The sequence below is a fragment of the Pezoporus flaviventris genome, unplaced genomic scaffold, assembly GCF_033815535.1.
Source record: "Pezoporus flaviventris isolate CSIRO_AGI_PZ_B2104156 unplaced genomic scaffold, CSIRO_AGI_Pfla_v1 ptg000697l, whole genome shotgun sequence".
Lineage (NCBI taxonomy): Eukaryota > Metazoa > Chordata > Aves > Psittaciformes > Psittacidae > Pezoporus > Pezoporus flaviventris.
Window position 1 is genome coordinate 63068 of NW_026893242.1, and position 19580 is coordinate 82647.

The following is a 19580-nucleotide window of genomic DNA, read 5'->3' on the forward strand; positions in this document are numbered from 1 at the left end:
TGGGATAACAACGGGGTAATTACGGGATGGTAACAGGGTATTAATAGGATAATAACGGGATAATAACAAGGTAATAATGGGATGGTAGCGGGGTAATAACAGGATGATAACAGTGCAATAACGGGGTAATAATGGGATAATAACGGGATAATAATGGGGTAGTAACAGGATGATAACGGGATAATGGGGTAATGGAATGATAACAGGATAATAACAGGATAATGGGATAACAGGATGATAATAGGATAATAATGGGGTAATAACGGAATAATAACTGGATAATGGGGTAACGGGATAACAGGGTGATAGGATAACAGGATAACGGGATAACAACAGGATAATGGGATAACGGGATAATAATGGGGTAACAATGGGATAATAATGGGATAATAACAGAATAATAACGGGATAATAAAGGGATAATGGGATAACAGGCTTAAGCTCTTCCAGGGGAGGTTTAGATGGAGACTGGGATGAGTAGGGGTTGGGATTGGCAGCAGGGCGCTGCTGGAATCACCATTCCCGGCAGCATTCCCAGCCCATGGCGGCCTCGGGAGCCCTGGGAATGCTTGGACGGGATGGGTCCCGAGCTCCTCCCGCGTTCCCTGAGCCGGCGTTCCCGGTGTGCCCCATGCTCCAGCCATGTCCCTGTGCCAATGCACTGTGAAGCCCAGCGCCTCGGATCCCTGCTGCTTCCCAAGCGGAGCCGGCGTGAAGGTTTTCCTGCACTGGAGCGGGCAGGAGGAGCGGGAATGCTGCCGGATCTACCGCCAGGGCCCGCTCAGCGCCGAGGACATCTGCATCGACCTGGCGCGCCGCATCGGTGCGCGCGGGGGCACGGACTTCCCGACCCCCGGCGTCCCCCACTGGGGACGTGGGGGCTGCCATTCCCGGGAATGCCGCCGCATGGAAGCCCCATTCCCGTTGCAGGGATCACGCCGCTCTGCTACAGCCTCTTCGCCCTCTACGACCCCCAGAGCCGCCTGTGGCTGCCCCCCAACCACCTCTTCCACATCGGCACCGACACCAACGTCCGCCTGCTCTTCCGCATGCGGTGAGGCCCGTTCCCGGCTCTCCCAGCGGGTGAGCGCCCGGCCCGTTCCAGGCGCTTGGAAGCGGCTCTTTCCTCCCTGCTTTTCCAGGTATTACTTCCGGAATTGGCACGGGATGGATGGGAAGGAGCCGGCCGTGTACCGCAACGCCCCGCGCCACGGCGAGCATCCCGAGGAGAGGACGCAGGGATCGGCGCTGCTCGACCGAGCATCCTTCGAGTACCTCTTTGAGCAGGTACCGCCCCTACCTGCCCCCCTCGCTGCCATCCATAGCGCAGCATCATTCCTTTGGGATTGCCCCCTGTTATTCCCGCTTGGAACAGGGGAAGTTCGAGTTCATCCACGACGTGGCCTCTTGGAAGGAGCTGCCGAGCGAGCAGGAGGTGCAGAGGTTCAAGAACGAGAGCCTGGGCATGGCCGTGCTCCATCTCTCCCACATAGCCCTCAGGAAAGGCATCTCCCTGGAGGAAGTAGCCAGGAAATACAGGTGATTCCCCACGTTCCTCTCCCGGCATTCCAGCCTGGCTTGGGTTGGAAGGGCTCATCCCGCTTCCATGGATGAGACCCGGGGGCCTCCCGTTGCTTGCTCCAAGCCCCTTGAGCACATCCAAACCTTCTCCCTTCATCCCATCGCGGCATCCCGCAGGGAAGGACGTCCCCCCCGGAGCATCCCCAATCGCTCCCCATCCCTTGTTGTGCTCCGGCGCGGAGGAGAATCCCATTGTCCTCTGTAGGCTCTCCCCCCTTTTTCCTTACGGAATGCTGCCCAGGCTGCCCTAGCGAAGCCTTTCCCTTCCCTTGCCAGCTTCAAGGAGTGCATCCCGCGTTCCTTCCGCCGCCAGATCCAGCAGAGCAGCTTCGTGACCAGATTCCGGCTCCGGAACGTCTTCCGGAAGTTCCTGCAGCGCTTCCAGAGGCACACGGTGAGCGCCGGGAAGCTCACGCCTCAGGACCTCATGTACAAGTACTTGGCCACCTTGGAGCACCTCGCCCCTCGCTTCGGGAGCGAGCTCTTCCCGGTGCTGTCCTTGGATACCTCTTCGGAAGGGGAAAAGGGGCAGCTCAACGGGATCCATCCCGAGCACCCGGTGCTCCCTAAGGAGCCCGGTGTCACCCATGAGGTCCTGGTCACCGGCACAAGCGGGATCCAGTGGCGGGCAGTGCCCGTAGAGGTGGGTGCTTGCTCCTTCCCTTGTGCTCCCGTTGCTTTCCCGTTGATCCCAGTGTGCCCTGTAGGAATTGAGCCCTTCTCCCGTCTTTGCAGAGCACAGAGACCTCGTCCCATCGGGGCTACTTCGGCAGGAAGAGCCGGACCAAGGAGCTGGAGCCCAAGGGATCGGCTCCGGAGCGGGGTGATCCCAAATGGTCCCAGTTCTGTGACTTCCAGGAGGTCACCCACATCGTGCTCCGGGAATGCCGGGTCAGCATCCACCGGCAGGACAACAAGTGCCTGGTGAGCGGAGCTTCCCACATGGGAAGCACAAGGATCTGGTCCGGGTCCAGGCCATCAAGTCATGGAATGGGTTGGGAAGGGGCTGAGGAGAATCCAATCCCAGCCCTCTGCCAGGAGCAGGGACTGCTCCCATCGGACCCATCTCCATCTGACCCATCCCCGTGTCCCAGCACTCTCATGGGGCAGAACTTCCTTGTATCCCAGCTGAATTCCCAGTCCAGGTTGAGCCCACCCCTGCTGGGGCTCCCTGTCCCGCATCCCTTTAGCCCCATTCCTCCCTCTTAGGGTTCCTCTTTACTGGTGGCCTTCGGGTGCTGCTGAGCCTCTTCCCTCCCTCTTCCCAGGACGTGGTGCTTCCATGCGCCGGGAACGCTCTCTCCTTGGTCTCCTTGGTGGACGGCTACTTCCGCCTCACCGCTGACTCCAGCCACTACCTGTGCCACCAAGTGGCCCCCCCTCGGCTCCTCATGAGCATCCAGAACAGCATCCACGGACCCATGCAGTGAGTGGCTCATTCCCGGCGGTGGGAATGGATCGGGGTGGGGGTTGCTTATCCCATGGCATTTTTTTTTCCAGGGAGGAATTTGTCCTTGCCAAGCTGCGCCGGGAGGAGGAGGAAGGGCTCTACATCCTCCGCTGGAGCGGCCTGGACTTCAACCGGATCATCCTGTCTGTGGCCAAACGGGGCCGGGAGCAGGTAGGGCGGCGCGGCATTCCCGGGAATCTCGGGCTTGGAGCATCCCGGCTCGTGGGGGAGCCGCCGTGCGCATCCCCGCTCCCGCCGTTGCCAGGGGCCTGGCCCGCGGGGGAGCCTCGAGTACCGGCAGTTCCGGATCCAGAGGAAGGGCGATTCCTTCGTGCTGGAAGGCTGGGATCGGGAATTCCCCACCTTGCGGCAGCTGCTGGACGCGCTCAAGGGCTGCACGCTCAAGTCCGGCAACGAGAGCTTCGCGGCCAAGCGGTGCTGCCCCCCCAAAGCAGGAGGTAAAGGGGAGCCGGGCCGGGAGCAATCCCGGCGTTCCCGGAGCCTCCGCCTCAGCCTCTTCCCTGCCTCCGGCAGAGATCTCGGACCTGCTCATCGCCAGGAAGGCCAAGGCCGGCGCCAGGCAGCTCCTCAACCTCTCCCAGCTCAGCTTCCATCAGATCCGCAAGACAGAGATCACCCAGGTCCTGCCGGCGCCGCGGCATCCCCATCCCCATCCCGTGGGATGCCGCCCTCGCCCCTGGGGCGCCGTTGGGTTGGAGCAAGGAGAAGGGGGAGCAAAGGGGTGCCGGGAGCAGGAGCAGCCCCGGAGTGTGGCAGCGAGGGTGAAGGGCTGGAATAGCAGGAAAACACTGGGAACGGGCTCGGAATGACCCCGGCTCCATTGCGTGTCCCCTTGCAGAGAGCCCATTTGGGCCAAGGCACCCGCACCAACATCTACGACGGGGTGCTGAGCGTCCGTGGGGCCGGCGAGGATGAAGCCGAGCACTTCCCCACGGAGCCCAACAACAACGGCCGGGAGCTGCACGTGGTGCTGAAGGTGCTGGACCCCAGCCATAGGGATATATCCCTGGTGAGCCCGTCGGGAACGGCGTTCCGCCTCGCGCTGCTCCGTGGAAGGAGCCGGGAACGGGATGAGCTTCCCGGTCTTTTCCCAGCTTGGGAATGGCGCTTCCATGGGTGCTCCCGATCCCCGCAGGCCTTCTTCGAGACCGCCAGCCTCATGAGCCAAGTGGCCCACGGCCACCTGGCCTTCGTGCACGGCGTCTGCGTGCGCGGCTCCGAGAGTAAGCCATTGCCAGCCCTTGTCCCGGCCCTTCTTCCCGGCGCTGGGGGCACCAGCGGGATCACGGCTCCCTCTTCCCAGATATCCTGGTGGAGGAGTTTGTGGAGCACGGACCTTTGGACGTGCTGCTGAGGAAGGAGAAGGGCCGGATCGGCGTGGCCTGGAAGATCACCGTGGCCAAGCAGTTGGCCAGCGCCTTGAGCTACCTGGTAAGGCGCCTTCAAGGGATGCTTCCAGCCGGGAATGGGGCTGGAATCGCCTCCAAGCACTTGCTCGTGCCCTTGGTGCTGGGAATGAGCTGCTCTGTGCTTCCCAAAGCCCATCCTGGCCATGGGGGGGGGGATGGATCTTCCCCTTTCCTTTCATTCCCTGCTTGAGGTTTGGGTTTCTGCAGAGGGATAAGGAGGAGGGGAAGCAGGGAATGGGAGCCTGGAGCTTTTCCTTTGGGATCTGCCCAAGGAAGCTCCCCGAGGTCCTGCCCCTGGCTTGGGGCAGTCCCAAGCTGAGCACCGTGCTCTGTAGTGGGAATACCCGTACCCGTGCCTTGGGATTGGAGGAGCTTTCGGGTGGGTCCCTTTCCAAGGCATCCCGGGATTCCCTGGTTTCTCCCGGCAGGAAGACAAGCACCTGGTGCACGGCAACGTGTGTGCCAAGAACATCCTGCTGGCCAGGAAAGGCCTGGAAGAGGGAGCTGGGCCCTTCGTGAAGCTCAGCGATCCCGGCCTCAGCTTCGCCGTGCTCTCCCGGGAAGGTGTTGCCTTGTTCCACGCTCCCAGCGGGAATTCCAGGGGGATTCCCCCCCTTTTCCCTCCATCCCAGCCTCCGTTTGGTTGGGATTCGGGCCATGGCGAAGGATCCCATTGCGGGGAGCTTTCCCCCTTCTCCCTGCCTGCGTCCTCAGCATCCTTCCCGCGTCCCGCAGAGCGCGTGGACCGGATCCCTTGGATCGCTCCGGAATGCGTTTGGGATGTGGGGAACCTCAGCCCGGCCGCGGACAAATGGAGCTTCGGGACCACCCTGCTGGAGATCTGCTTCGATGCCCACGTCCCGCTGAAGGAGCGGGCCCCTTCCGAGGTGCTGATCCCGCTCCCGGCGCGGCTGCGGGCTTCCCGATGGGAACGCCGCCCTTTCCTGCCGCTCTCTCCCCTAGAAGGAGCGCTTCTATGAGAAGCGGCACCGCCTGCCCGAGCCTTCCTGCCGGGAACTGGGCTCCCTCATCTCCCAGTGCCTGGATTACAGCCCCGCCGGGCGGCCTTCCTTCCGCACCATCCTGCGGGACCTCACCCAGCTCCAGCCGCACGGTGAGCGCGGGCAACGGGGAGGAGGGAGGGAAGGGGGGGAAAGAGGGGGGAAATGGGGGAGAATGGGAAAAGGGAAGGAGGAATGTGGGAAAAGGATGGAAATGAGGGAGGGAAGGGAGGGTAGGAGGTGGAAAAACGGGGGAAAAATGGGAAAAGGGAAGGAGATATCTGGGAAAAGGGGGGGGAGGGAGGAAAGGGAAAAGGGGAAGGAAAAAATGGGGAAAGGAGGAAAAATGGGAAAAGGGAAGGAGGAATCTGTGAAAAGGGGGGGGAAGGGAGGAAAGGGAAAGAGGGAGGGAAAGAGATGGGAAAAGGGGGAAAAATGGGAAAAGGGAAGGAGATATCTGGGAAAAGGGGGGGAAAGAGAGAAAAGGGAGAGAAAGAGATGGGAAAAGGGGAGAAAATGGGAAAAGGAGAAACCTGGGAAAAGGGGAAAAAGGGAAAAGGGGAGGGAAAGAGATGGGAAAAGAGGGGAAAATGGGAAAGGAAAAATCCAGGAAAAGGGGGGGAATGAGGGAGGAAAGGGGAAAAGTCCAATGTGGGAAAGGGGCTGAAGGAGCAGCTCCCCCCTCCCCTCCTCTTCCCTCATTCCCAGCCCTCGTGGACATCAGCGCGGTGAATCCCGACTTCCCAGTCTCGGATCCCACGGTTTTCCAGAAGCGTTACCTGAAGAAGATCCGGGAGCTGGGGGAGGTATGTGCCCCCCCCCCCCCCATTCCAGAAACATGGATTTGGGGGGGAAGGGAATGGTCTTTGCCATCCCCCCAGATTTGAATTGGAATTCAGGATTCCCAAAGGAAATGCTGGGATAAATCCCTCAGGGATCAACCCCGCTTCGGGTGGGCCCAGGGCTTGTAGGTTATCCAGGTCCATTCCAGCCTCTTCCCAACCTGATTCCCAGTGACTCCCCATTGGAGGAATCCATCCTCTTCCCAACTGGATTCCAATGAATCCACAATGGATGAAACCATCCTTTTCCCAACCGGATTCCCAGCAAATCCATATTGGATGAATCCATCCTTTTCCCAACCGGATTCCCAATGAATCCACATCAGATGAATCCATCCTCTTCCCAACCCCATTCCCAACCAATAATCCACATTAGGTGAACCCATCCTCTTCCCAATGAATCCACATTGGACGAACCCATCCTCTTCCTAATGAATCCACATTGGACAAATCCATCCTCTTCCCAACCAATACACATTGGACGAACCCATCCTCTTCCCAACCCCATTCCCAAACAATCCACATTGGACGAACCCATCCTCTTCCCAACCAATCCACATTGGACGAACCCATCCTCTTCCCAATGAATCCACATTGGACAAATCCATCCTCTTCCCAACCAATCCACATTGGACGAACCCATCCTCTTCCCAACCCCATTCCCAACCAATCCACATTGGACGAACCTATCCTCTTCCCAACCAATCCACATTGGACGAACCCATCCTCTTCCCAACCAATCCACATTGGACGAACCCATCCTCTTCCCAATGAATCCACATTGGATGAACCCATCCTCTTCCCAATGAATCCACATTGGACGAACCCATCCTCTTCCCAATGAATCCACATTGGATGAACCCATCCTCTTCCCAACCAATCCACATTGGACGAACCCATCCTCTTCCCAATGAATCCACATTGGACAAATCCATCCTCTTCCCAACCAATCCACATTGGATGAACCCATCCTCTTCCCAACCAATCCACACTGGATGAACCCATCCTCTTCCCAACCCCATTCCCAATGAATCCACATTGGACGAACCCATCCTCCTCCCAGCCACCCCCCCACGGTCCCCTCTTCCTTTCCCGTGCCGTTGCTCCCCGGCGCCGCCGGGAAGCCGGGCTCCGGGCTCCTTGTCCCGCAGGGACACTTCGGGAAGGTTGGGCTCTACTGCTACGACCCCACCAACGACGGCACCGGGGAGATGGTGGCCGTGAAGTCCCTCAAGGCCGGATCCAGCCGGGAGCTCCTTTCCAGCTGGAAAAGGGAGATCCAGATCCTCAAGACCCTCTACCATGAGAACATCGTCAAGTACAAGGGGTGCTGCAGCGAGCAGGGTGGGCACCCATGGGTGCACGGGGCGGGGGGGGCACCCATAGGGCTGGGCCAGCACCCAATAGAGGGCTGAGGACCAAGGGGATGGGGAGGAGGAGCCCTAGGGAGCAGCTCCGGGGATGAAGGATGCTGGAAGGGATCAAGGGGAGGGCATCGGTGTGGGGCAGGGGGGTGGGATGCTGGGATGGGTTCAATGGGAACACTGGAAGGGGGCTGGGACACTGGGATGGGTTCAGTGGGAACAGTGGGAGGGGGCTGGGACACTGGGATGGGTTCAGTGGGAACACTGGGATGGGTTCAATGGGAGCACTGGGATGGGTTCAGTGGGAACACTGGGATGGGTTCAGTGGGAACACTGGGATGGGTTCAGTGGGAACACTGGGATGGGTTCAGTGGGAACACTGGGATGGGTTCAGTGGGAACACTGGGATGGGTTCAGTGGGAACACTGGGATGGGTTCAGTGGGAACACTGGGATGGGTTCAGTGGGAACACTGGGATGGGTTCAGTGGGAACACTGGGATGGGTTCAATGGGAACACTGGGATGGGTTCAGTGGGAACACTGGGATGGGTTCAATGGGAACACTGGGATGGGTTCAATGGGAACACTGGGATGGGTTCAGTGGGAACACTGGGATGGGTTCAATGGGAACACTGGGATGGGTTCAGTGGGAACACTGGGATGGGTTCAATGGGAACACTGGGATGGGTTCAATGGGAACACTGGGATGGGTTCAATGGAGAAGGATCGGACGCCCCATCCCTTGGAGCATCCCGGTTTAGCGTAGGGCACGGGGATGAGCTTCAGGTCCCTCCCACCCCATCCCCATTCCATGCTGCTCCGACCCCTTCAAGCCCCCAGTCCCCTCCCTGGTTTTAGGGGGGGGCACCGCTTCCCATAGGGGATTTGATGCCTTCTCCCTGGCTTCCCTGCCCTCCCCGCAGGCGAGAAGGTGGTGCAGCTCATCATGGAGTACGTGCCCTTGGGCAGCCTCCGGGATTACCTCCCCAAGCACAGCGTCGGCCTGGCGCACATCCTGCTCTTCGCCCGGCAGATCTGCGAGGTGAAGCCTCCTCCTTCCCTTCCCCAGCCCTCCTTCCCACTGCCTTCGAGCCTTTCCCGCTGCCCCTTCCCTAGGGAATGGCCTACCTGCACTCCCTGCACTACATCCATCGGGATCTGGCCGCCCGGAACGTGCTGCTGGAGAACGAGCACGTCGTGAAGATCGGGGACTTCGGCTTGGCCAAAGCCATCCCCGAGGGCCACGACTATTACCGGGTGCGGGAGGATGGGGACAGCCCCGTCTTCTGGTGGGTACCGCTATGGGGGGGATGATGGGTGCTGATGGGTGCCCGTGGGTGCTCATGGGTGACTATTACCGGGTGCGGGAGGATGGGGACAGCCCCGTCTTCTGGTGGGTACCGCTATGGGGGGGATGATGGGTGCTGATGGGTGCTCATGGGTGCTGATGGGTGCTCATGGGTGACTATTACCGGGTGCGGGAGGATGGGGACAGCCCCGTCTTCTGGTGGGTACCGCTGTGGGGGGGATGATGGGTGCTGATGGGTGCCCGTGGGTGCTGATGGGTGCTCATGGGTGACTATTACCGGGTGCGGGAGGATGGGGACAGCCCCGTCTTCTGGTGGGTACCACTCTGGGGGGGATGATGGGTGCTGATGGGTGCTCATGGGTGCTGATGGGTGCTCATGGGTGACTATTACCGGGTGCGGGAGGATGGGGACAGCCCTGTCTTCTGGTGGGTACCGCTATGGGGGGGATGATGGGTGCTGATGGGTGCTCATGGGTGCTGATGGGTGCTCATGGGTGACTATTACCGGGTGCGGGAGGATGGGGACAGCCCCGTCTTCTGGTGGGTACCGCTCTGGGGGGGATGATGGGTGCTGATGGGTGCTCATGGGTGCTGATGGGTGCTGATGGGTGCCGATGGGTGCCCCGCGGTCCAGGTACGCCGTGGAGTGCCTCAAGGAGTGCAAGTTCTCGTACGCCTCGGACGTGTGGTCCTTCGGGGTGACGCTCTACGAGCTGCTGACGCGCTGCGACGGGGGGCAGAGCCCGCCCGTGGTGAGGCCGGGAATGGGAATGGGACTGGGATCGGGATCTGGAATGGGATCGGGACTGGGATCAGGATCAAGAATGGGATCGGGATCTGGAATGGGATCAGGATCTGGAATGGGATCGGGACTGGGATCGGGATCTGGAATGGGATCGGGATCTGGAATGGGATCGGGACTGGGATCGGGATCGGGAATGGGATCGGGACTGGGATCGGGATCTGGAATGGGATCGGGACTGGGATCGGGATCAAGAATGGGATCAGGACTGGGATCGGGATCAAGAATGGGATCAGGACTGGGATCAGGATCCGCATTGGGAATGGAATCAGGATCGGGAATGGGATTGGGATTGGGATCAGGATGGGGATTGGGATCAGGATCAAGAATGGGGTCGGCAATGGGACTGGGACTGGGATTGGTATCAGGATCAGGATTGGGAATGGGATCGGGGTCGGGAATTGGATCAGGATTGGTATTGGGATCAGGATCTGGGCTGGGATCGGGTTTGGGATTGGGATCGGGATTGGGATCAGGATCAGGATCTGGGCTGGGATCGGGTTTGGGATTGGGATCGGGATTGGGATCAGGATCAGGATCTGGGCTGGGATCGGGTTTGGGATTGGGATCGGGATCAGGATTGGGATTGGGATCAGGAGCTGGGCTGGGATCGGGTTTGGGATTGGGATCGGGATCAGGATTGGGATTGGGATCAGGATCTGGGCTGGGATTGGGTTTGGGATTGGGATCGGGATTGGGATCAGGATCAGGATCTGGGCTGGGATTGGGATCGGGACCGGGATTGGGATCAGGATTGGGATTGGGATCAGGATCTGGGCTGGGATTGGGTTTGGGATTGGGATCGGGATTGGGATCAGGATCAGGATCTGGGCTGGGATCGGGTTTGGGATTGGGATCGGGATCAGGATTGGGATTGGGATCAGGAGCTGGGCTGGGATCGGGTTTGGGATTGGGATCGGGATCAGGATTGGGATTGGGATCAGGATCTGGGCTGGGATTGGGTTTGGGATTGGGATCGGGATTGGGATCAGGATCAGGATCTGGGCTGGGATTGGGATCGGGATCGGGATCCCGGGGTCACGGTTTCCCGGTTCCCCCCCCCCCATCCCGCAGAAGTTCCTGGAGCTGATCGGGGCCACGCAGGGGCAGATGACGGTGCTGAGGCTCATCGAGGTCCTGGAGCGCGGCCGGCGCCTGCCCAGCCCCAGGGACTGCCCGGCAGAGGTGATGCTGCCCCGCGGGCCTCCATCCCTGTGTCCATGTCCCTGTCTGTGTGTCCTTGTGTCCGTGTCCTTGTGTCCATATCCCTGTGTCCATATCCATGTGTCCATATCCCTGTGTCCATGTCCATGTGTCCATATCCCTGTGTCCATGTCCCTGTCTGTGTGTCCTTGTGTCCGTGTCCTTGTGTCCATATCCCTGTGTCCATATCCATGTGTCCATATCCCTGTGTCCATGTCCATGTGTCCATGTGCGTGTGTCCATATCCATGTGTCCATATCCATGTGTCCATGTCCGTGTGTCCATATCCATGTGTCCATGTCCGTGTGTCCGTGTCCATGTGCCCAGCTCTGTCTCTGTCCCCCTGGGCTGTGCTGCCCCCCAGGGCAGGAAGGAAGCGGGGAGGAAAAGGGAAGTGGAGCCAAGGGAGGGGAAAAAAGTGGTAAAAGGGGAAAAAGTGGGGAAAAAGTGGGGGAAAAGTGGAAAAAGAGGGGAAAAAAGTGGGGAAGAAAATTGGAAAAAGTGGGGAAAAAGTGGGAAAGGGGGGAAAACTGGGGAAAAATTGGGAAAAGTGGGGAAGAAAAGTGGAAAAAGGGGAAAAAAGTGGGGAATAAAGTGGGAAAATTGGGAAAAAAGTGGGCAGAGAAGGAAAAGGGGGAAGGGGAAGGGGAAGGGGGGGTGCCGCTCCCGGTCCCATCCGCCCCCCTTGCCCCCAGCTCTACCGCCTGCTGCGGAGCTGCTGGGAAGCGGAGGCCTCGTTCCGGCCGGCGTTCCAGAACCTCGTGCCCCTGCTCCGGAGCTTCCAGGAGAAATACCGGGACCAGGCGCCCTCCGTCTTCAGCCTCTGCTGATGGGGGGGGACACGGACACGGACACAACGGGGACCCCCCCGATCTGCTCCCCATCGCACTGCATTGCGGGGGGGGACGGACAGGACCCCCTCTCTGCTCCCCATCCCACTGCATTGCGGGGGGGTTCCTGCATCCCGATGCCGCCATTCCCGGTATTCCCAGGGCCGGGATGAGGCCGAACACTGTGAATGAGACTTTGGGGGGGAGGAGGATGAGGACACCCCCCCCCCCAATTTGGGGGGCCCCCTCCCCAATGAATGGGGCTTCAGCACCAGGACTGTGGCACTTTAAGGGGGGGGCACTGCTCTATGGGGCTCCTCCTTATTTATTGCCCCCCCTTCCCCCAGCAGTGGGGGCGTGGGGGGGCGGTGGGGTTGGGGGGGGCGGTGGGGTGGGGGGGACCCCCCCTTTCTCCCCCCCAATAAAGGATGTAATGGCCCCAACCAGCTCCATTATGGCCTCCTGGGGGGGTCTATGGGGGGCCTGTAGGGGGGTTCGGGGGCCCTATAGGGCGGGGGGGTCAGGAACCCCTATGGGGGGGTCTCTATAGGGGGTTATAGGGCTGCGGGGTCTTTTGCGAATCATCCAATCAGAGCGCGGTAATCGTCCAATCAGAGCGCTGGGCTCGCCGCCTTTTGCCCAATCAGAGCGCGGAACACAAACTAAAAGAGCCGTTTCCATCCAATAGCGAGCCCCGTTCCTCCCGCCTCCGCTTGTGTCGCTCTGCCCAATCCCCGCCTCGCACACTCCGCGCCTCGGCTGTCGCGACCAATGAGACAGCGCCTTCTATCGCAGCCCTCCGCTTAAGCTCTCCAAGCGCCCAAGATGGCGGCCGCGTTGTCCGTACCGGGGCCCGCGGAGGCTCCGGTACCGGAGGTAGGCCGCGGCCTAGGCCGGGCCCCGGAGGAGGCGCTGCCGCCGCTGGACCGGGCCGAGGTGCGGAGCCGCTTGGCCCGCAGCGCCCGGCAGTTCCGGAACCGCCGGAAGTTGCTGATCCGGGGGCTCCCGGCGGACGTGAGCAACCAGGTACCGGGTCCCGGCCCCCGCCGGGTCCCTGCCGGTATCCCGTGGGATCACCGCGGGCCCTGTGCCCCGTCCCCTCTTCCCGTTATCCCGGCGCCGGGATGCTCCGCAGGGACTGGGCCGGGACGGAGCCGCCGATCCCGGCCTTCCCCGTTCCCGTAGGAGGTGCATGACCTGCTCCGGGACTACAAGCTCAAGTATTGCTTCGTGGACAAGGGCAAAGGGACCGGTGAGTTATCCCGATCCCGGGGATCCCAAATCCATGGCGTTGGGACCCCCCCCCCCCCCTTGGATCTGGGGACCCCAGTGCAGGAGCGGGGCTGGGAATGCTCAGCCCGGGGCTTTGGGCAGGGACAGGACAAGGGGGTGGCACCGGGAAGTTGGGGACGGAGCCGGGAGCTCGTCCCGGTGCGGGTGCCGGGATGCTGGGATGGGGTCAGTGGAGGCGCTGGGGATGCTCCAGCTGTGGTACCCCCGCCTGGAGCCGGGATGCTCCTGAGCCCATTCCCAGCCATTCCCTGCTGCTTTTCCCCTCTTGGTCGCCTCAAACCCCCCCTTATCCCCTAGCAATTCCCTTCCAACCCAGCTCCATCTTCCCCCCCGCCACTTTTCCCTATGGCATCACTGGGATGGGTTCAGTGGAGACACTTTGGATGCTCCAGTTGTGGTACCCCTGCCTGGAGCCGGAGGTCGGACTGGGATGCTCCTAATCCCGTTCCCTGCTGCATTTCCCCTCTTGCTCACCTCCCCCCCCCCCATCCCACAGCGATTCCCTTCCAAACCAGCTCCATCTTCCCCCCCACTTTTCCCTATGGCATCACTGGGATGGGTTCAGTGGGGACACTTTGGATGCTCCAGTTGTGGTACCCCTGCCTGGAGCCGGAGGTCGGACTGGGATGCTCCTAATCCCGTTCCCTGCTGCTTTTCCCCTCTTGGTCACATCCCCCCCCACTTATCCCACAGCGATTCCCTTCCAACCCAGCTCCAGCTTTCACCCCAAACCCCCACTTTTCCCTATGGCATCACTGGGATGGGTTCAGTGGAGACACTTTGGATGCTCCAGTTGTGGTACCCCTGCCTGGAGCCGGGATGCTCCTAATCCCGTTCCCTGCTGCTTTTCCCCTCTTGGTCACATCCCCCCCCACTTATCCCACAGCGATTCCCTTCCAGCCCAGCTCCCTCTGCCCCCCTTTACCCTCTGCCCCCCATCCCCGTTTCACTCCCCCCCCGCCCCCTTGCAGCCTTCGTCACGCTCCTGAACCGCGACCAGGCCGAGGCGGCCATCGCCCGCCTGCACCGGAGCCGCCTGCGCGAGCGCGAGCTCTCGGTGCAGCTCCAGCGCCCGGAGGCCCTGCTCTGCGTCGCCAACCTCCCGCTGCGCCTCAGCCAGCAGCAGTTCCAGGAGCTCGTCCGCCCCTTCGGCAGCCTCGAGCGCTGCTTCCTGGTCTACAGCGCCCGGAGCGGCCACTCCAAAGGCTACGGCTTCGTGGAGTACATGAAGAAGGAGGCGGCGGCGCGAGCCAAGCTCGAGCTGCTCGGCCGCCGCCTGGGCACCCGCACCCTCTACGTGCACTGGATGGACGCCAAGCACTTGACCCCGGAGCTGCTGCACTCGCGGTGCCTGTGCGTGGACCAGCTGCCCCGCGGTTATTCCGACCGGGACGAGCTGCGCCGCCGCTTCTCTGCCGCCGGCGCGCCCGCCTTCTGCCAGGTGAGCCGGGCCTTCCCGTTGGGAACGGGGCGGGGGGGGACGCGCCGGGAGCCGGCTGCTCACCCGCCTGTCCCCAGCTGGCCTACGGGCAGGACGGGCAGCTCCAGGGCTTTGCCGTGCTGGAGTACGAGTCGCCGGAGCTGGCCGAGCTGGTGCAGGAGGCCACCGACGGCATCGCGCTCGCCGGGAAGCACGTCCGCGTCTCCTTCTGCGCGCCCGGCCCGCCCGGCCGCAGCATGCTGGCTGCGCTCACCGCGGCACAGGCGACGGTGGGGCTCCTGCTCCCCTCCGCCCCGTTCCCCTTTCCCTTCCCCGCTTTCCTTCCCTTCCATTCCCATCCCTTCCCCAGTTCCCATCCCTTCCCCAGTTCCCACCCCTTCCCTAGTTCCTTTCCCTTCCTTTCCCTTCCCTTCCCAGTTTCCTTCCCTTCCCCGGTTTCCTTCTTTTCCCAGTTTCTTTCCCTTCCCTTTCCCAGTTTCCTTCCCTTCCCTTTCCCAGTTTCCTTCCCTTTCCCAGTTTCCTTCCCTTTCCCTTCCTTTCCCTTCCCAGTTTCTTTCCCTTCCCGGTTTCCTTCCCTTCCCTTTCCTGGTTTCCTTCCCTTTCCCAGTTCCATTCCCTTCCCTTTCCCAGTTCCATCCCCTTCCCTTTCCCAGTTCCATTCCCTTCCCTTTCCCAGTTCCATTCCCTTCCCTTTCCCAGTTCCATTCCCTTCCCTTTCCCAGTTCCATTCCCTTCCCTTTCCCAGTTCCATTCCCTTCCCCAGTTTCATTCCCTTCCCTTTCCCAGTTCCATTCCCTTCCCTTCCCCAGTTTCATTCCCTTCCCTTTCCCTGTTTCCTTCCCTTTCCCAGTTTCCTTTCCTTCTCTTTCCCTGTTTCCTTCCCTTTCCCAGTTTCCTTCCCTGCCCTTCTCCTTGCTCCCCTCCCCGTGGTAACGTGCACCGCTGCCATTCCCAAGGCTGGCATCCATTCCCTATGGACGCGCTCCCATTCCTCGGCTCCCCGGGGTTGGGGGTGGTGGGAACGGGCCCCCGATCCCTAGGGAATGCGGCGGGGGCGCTCCCTCATCCTGCTGCATTCCCAAGGCCCTGACCCGCGGCCAGGGGCTGCTCCCGGAGCCCAGCGTGCTGCAGATCCTGAGCAGCCTGGGCAACCCCGCGTCGCTGCAGCTCCTGCTGGCTCCGCTGCTGCCCGCCGGGAAGCAGGGTAAGGAAAAGGGGGGGATCCCATGGGAGCGCCCTGCCGGGAGGCAATTCCAGGCCTCTGGAATGTTCCCCACCCGCCAGGCATCCTGGGAGCCGCCCCCTCCGTGCCCCTGGGGAGCAACCCGGCGCTGGCCACCGCGCTCCTCCAGCTGCTGCTGCAGCCCCGAGGCCCGCAGGTAACCGGGAATGCCCCGGGGGACAAGCGGGATGGGGATGGGGGGTTTGGATGGAGAAGGGGCTTGGTGCTCGCTGTCAAGGGCATGGAGCCGGGCTCTGGTCCCAAGGGATGGGGCAGGCTGCTCCGGGGGGGGTAGAGGGAAGAGTGGATCCATGTAAAGGGTGGTCGGGATGGGAACACGGCATTCCCGAGCCAGTGAGTGCCAATGGACCCCGTGCTTCCACCCCACTTCCATGATCCCGGATACCCTGGGTGCCAATGGGCCCCGTGCTTCCACCCCGCTTCCATGATCCCGGATAACTTGGGTGCCAATGGACCCCGTGCTTCCACCCCACTTCCATGATCCCGGATACCCTGGGTGCCAATGGACCCCGTGCTTCCACCCCGCTTCCATGATCCCGGATAACTTGGGTGCCAATGGACCCCGTGCTTCCACCCCACTTCCATGATCCCGGATAACTTGGGTGCCAATGGACCCCGTGCTTCCACCCCGCTTCCATGATCCCGGATAACTTGGGTGCCAATGGACCCCGTGCTTCCAACCCGCTTCCATGATCCCAGATAACTTGGGTGCCAATGGACCCCGTGCTTCCACCCCGCTTCCATGATCCCGGATAACTTGGGTGCCAATGGACCCCGTGCTTCCAACCCACTTCCATGATCCCAGATAACTTGGGTGCCAATGGACCCCGTGCTTCCACCCCACTTCCATGATCCCGGATAACTTCCCATTATCCTTAACAGAGACCGGGAATCCTGGGGGAGGCACCGCTGAGCTCCCGGCCCCACAGCGCCCTGGCTCCGGCTCAGCCCCCGGGCCCGATCCTGCCTGAGCTCCCCGCCGGTAAGAGCAGGAGATCCCTTGGGATCAGGATGGATCCCGGTGCCATCCCTCCTCTTCCCTTCCCCGTTATCCCTTGGGATGGGGATGGATCCCGCTGCCATCCCTCCTCTTCCCCTCCCTGTTATCCCTTGGGATGGGGATGGATCCCGCTGCCATCCCTCCTCTTCCCCTCCCCGTTATCCCTTGGGATGCATCCCGCTGCCATCCCTCCTCTCCCGCAGGTCCTGAGGTCCCCCAGGGCCGGACCCCCATTCCCGTCGCCGCTTTCCCGGCTCCGCTGGGAATGGATTGGGATGGGGGGGCGGGGGGGCCGCTCCTGCCCCCCCCCCGCCCCACTCCCGCCCCCCCTGCCCCCGCCCAGGCCCTGCAGGGGCTCCCCCCCCCGGCCCTGCTGGGCTCCGTCCTTGGGGGGCTCCAGAAGCCGAAGCCGAGCGAGAGCGGAGCCGGGGTAAGGAAGTGGGGGGGGGGGGGGTGGCCAATCCTGCTCCTGCAGCACCCAACCCCCCCCATCAGCACCCATTGGACTCCCCCATTGTTCCCCCCCCCCTCCCTGCAGGTTTCCCTTCTGGGGGACCCCCCCAAAGACTTCAAGATCCCCCTAAATCCCTACTTGAACCTGCCCAGCTTCCTGCCACCGCCCAGCTTAGGAGGTGAGTGCCCCCCCCCATCATTCCCATCCTGGAATTTCCCCCTTTTTGGGTGCAATTCTGCCTTTTTCCACCCCCTCTTTGGCCTTTTCCAGGTGCTGCCCCCAAAGGCTTGAACCTGAGCCCGGGGGGGTTGGGGGGCAGCCCCAAAGCTCGGCTCCCGCAGCCCCCCCTGCCCACAGATGCCTTCACCTTTGATTGCCAACCGGTAACGGGGGGGGGGGGTTAAATTGGGGGGGGCTGGGATCAAAGCCCCCCCCTTTTTAACCCTCTTTATCCCTATGGGAAGGATTTGGGATCCCGGATTTACCCCCAGGCACGGGACCAGGCTGGAGCCATCCTGGGGGGGTTTGGGCACAGCAGGACCAAGGTAATGCCCCCCCCCCCAATTCCAAGCATGTGATTGGGGGGGGGTACTGGGAATTGGGGGTCCCCATCCTCACTCATCCCTTCCCTCTTGCAGCTCCCTTCCTCGCCCGGGCTGGAGCGCGGGGGGGGGCCCCCCCCCACCCTGCCCCTCTTTTACTCAGGCTCCCCCACGTCCTACTTCACCAGCGGCCTCCAGGCCGGCCTCAAGCAGAGCCACATTAAGGTGAGAGCCCCCCCTTTATACCCCTTTATCCCCCCCCTTTATCCCCCCCTTTATACCCCCTTATCCCCCCCTTCTTTATCCTCCCCCTTTATACCCCCTTATCCCCCCCCTTCTTTATACCCCCCCCCTTTATCCCCCCCCTTTATCCCCCCCCTTTATACCCTCTTATCCCCCCCTTTATACCCCCCCTTTATCGCCCCCCTTTATCCCCCCCTTCTTTATACACCCCCTTATCCCCCCTTATACCCCCCTTTATAACCCCTTTTGTACCCCTCTTCTTTATACTCCCACTCCTTATACCCCCCCTTTATAACCCCCCTTTATGCCCCCCTTTAAACCACCCCTTTATACACTCCCCCCTTTATACCCCCCCTTTTTGCCCCCCTTATACCCCTCTCTTTATATACCCCCCCATGTTTATCCTCCCCCTCTTTATACCCCCTTTTACCCCCCCCATAATGGGGTCCCCCCCATTCCTTAACCCCCTCCTTCCCCCCCTCAGGCCCTCCGGCTGCCTCCATCCGGCCCCACAGACGCCGTCCTCCCCTTGCCCCCCCCCAGCCAAGCAAAGGTACAGCCCCCCCCCCCCCAAACCCCATAACCCCCCTTCATTCCCCCCCCCCGTTAACCCCCCTCTTTCTCTTTGCCTTTCAGAGCCCGGGGGGGGGCCAGAAGCGAAGCTTCTCCCAGCTCCTGCCCCCCCTGGAGCCCAGCCCCAAGGGCTGCTATGTGGGGCAGCATTCCCAAGGCCTGGGGGGGCACTACGCCGACTCCTACCTGAAGAGGAAGAGGATATTTTAGCCCCCCCCCCTTCCCCATTAAATCCTATACAAACAGGGGATGCTTTTCCCTGCAGTTTGGGTTCTTTTAGGCCTTTTGGGTTAGTTTGGGGGGGCAAATATTGGACACCCCCCCCCCCATCCCAGTCCCCTAAAGGGGGGGGTCCTTCCATCATCATCATCATCACCATCGTCATCCCCCCCAAGCAGTAACTGGGAGCTTTGTGTGCCCCTGCCTTAACCCACTGCTTGGGGTAATAAAGGGAAGGGGGGGCACATGGGACCCCCCCTTTATTCCCATTTCACCCATGGGGGGGGTATATTTTTGTGGGGGAGTTGGGGATTAAAAGTTGCCGTTTTTTTTTTTAATTCCCGTTGGTTTGGCCTCGTTTCTTGGGAATTTCCCCTTTCCCTATGGGGGGGGGGGGGGCTCCCCTATCCCTGTCCTGTGTGTGCCCCCCCCACACACCCCAGCATGGCCAATACAGAGTCCTGGTGCCCCATGCAAGGCGTTGTTTCCATCCCCCCCCCATGCCAGCCCTATATTGGGGGTCTCCCCCATGCCCTTCCTCTATTGGCACCCCTCCATGCCCCCCCATATGGGGGTCCCCCCATCGCTCCCCCTATATTGGGTGTCCCCTCTATGTTCCCCTATATTGGGGGACACCCCCATTTTCCTCCTATACTGGGGGTCTCCCCCATGCCCTTCCTATATTGAGTCCCCCCCCATTCCCCCCTATATCGGGGTCCCCCCTTGCTGCCCCATAGCGGTCGCTATGGAGGGCGCAGCA

At 61.4% G+C, this 19580-nt stretch overlaps 2 protein-coding genes across 2 annotated transcripts; both read left to right on the plus strand.

Annotated features, from left to right (window-relative positions):
* Positions 1-642: 642 nt before the first annotated feature.
* TYK2 (tyrosine kinase 2) lies at positions 643-11815 on the plus strand. Its single transcript, XM_061444127.1, has 23 exons — positions 643-823; positions 931-1054; positions 1143-1287; positions 1376-1539; positions 1858-2224; positions 2317-2505; positions 2850-3007; positions 3082-3202; positions 3297-3489; positions 3566-3672; positions 3891-4061; positions 4188-4275; positions 4356-4483; positions 4890-5025; positions 5197-5348; positions 5425-5575; positions 6171-6268; positions 7456-7648; positions 8592-8710; positions 8785-8957; positions 9612-9729; positions 10854-10964; positions 11678-11815. Exons 1-23 carry the CDS (start codon positions 643-645, stop codon positions 11810-11812), a joined length of 3522 nt encoding a protein of 1173 aa, XP_061300111.1. The 3' UTR covers positions 11813-11815.
* Positions 11816-12637: 822 nt separating this feature from the next.
* Positions 12638-19097, plus strand: RAVER1 (ribonucleoprotein, PTB binding 1). The gene is made up of 14 exons (XM_061444128.1): positions 12638-12838; positions 12998-13064; positions 14077-14546; positions 14624-14815; positions 15630-15750; positions 15831-15925; positions 16672-16771; positions 16993-17219; positions 17328-17421; positions 17514-17626; positions 17708-17788; positions 17882-18010; positions 18513-18581; positions 18665-19097. The coding sequence occupies exons 1-14, from the start codon at positions 12638-12640 to the stop codon at positions 18809-18811; spliced, it is 2106 nt and encodes a 701-aa protein (XP_061300112.1). The 3' UTR covers positions 18812-19097.
* Positions 19098-19580: the final 483 nt, after the last annotated feature.

Bases quoted from the DNA above. Each gene is read 5' to 3' on its own strand.
- TYK2 (XM_061444127.1), top strand. From the start codon at position 643: ATGTCCCTGTGCCAATGCACTGTGAAGCCCAGCGCCTCGGATCCCTGC. The intron at 824-930 runs GTGCGCGCGGGG...TTCCCGTTGCAG, and splicing joins CGACCTGGCGCGCCGCATCG to GGATCACGCCGCTCTGCTAC. The intron at 8,958-9,611 runs GTGGGTACCGCT...CCCGCGGTCCAG, and splicing joins GGGGACAGCCCCGTCTTCTG to GTACGCCGTGGAGTGCCTCA.
- RAVER1 (XM_061444128.1), top strand. From the start codon at position 12,638: ATGGCGGCCGCGTTGTCCGTACCGGGGCCCGCGGAGGCTCCGGTACCG. The intron at 12,839-12,997 runs GTACCGGGTCCC...CCGTTCCCGTAG, and splicing joins CGGCGGACGTGAGCAACCAG to GAGGTGCATGACCTGCTCCG. The intron at 13,065-14,076 runs GTGAGTTATCCC...GCCCCCTTGCAG, and splicing joins GGACAAGGGCAAAGGGACCG to CCTTCGTCACGCTCCTGAAC.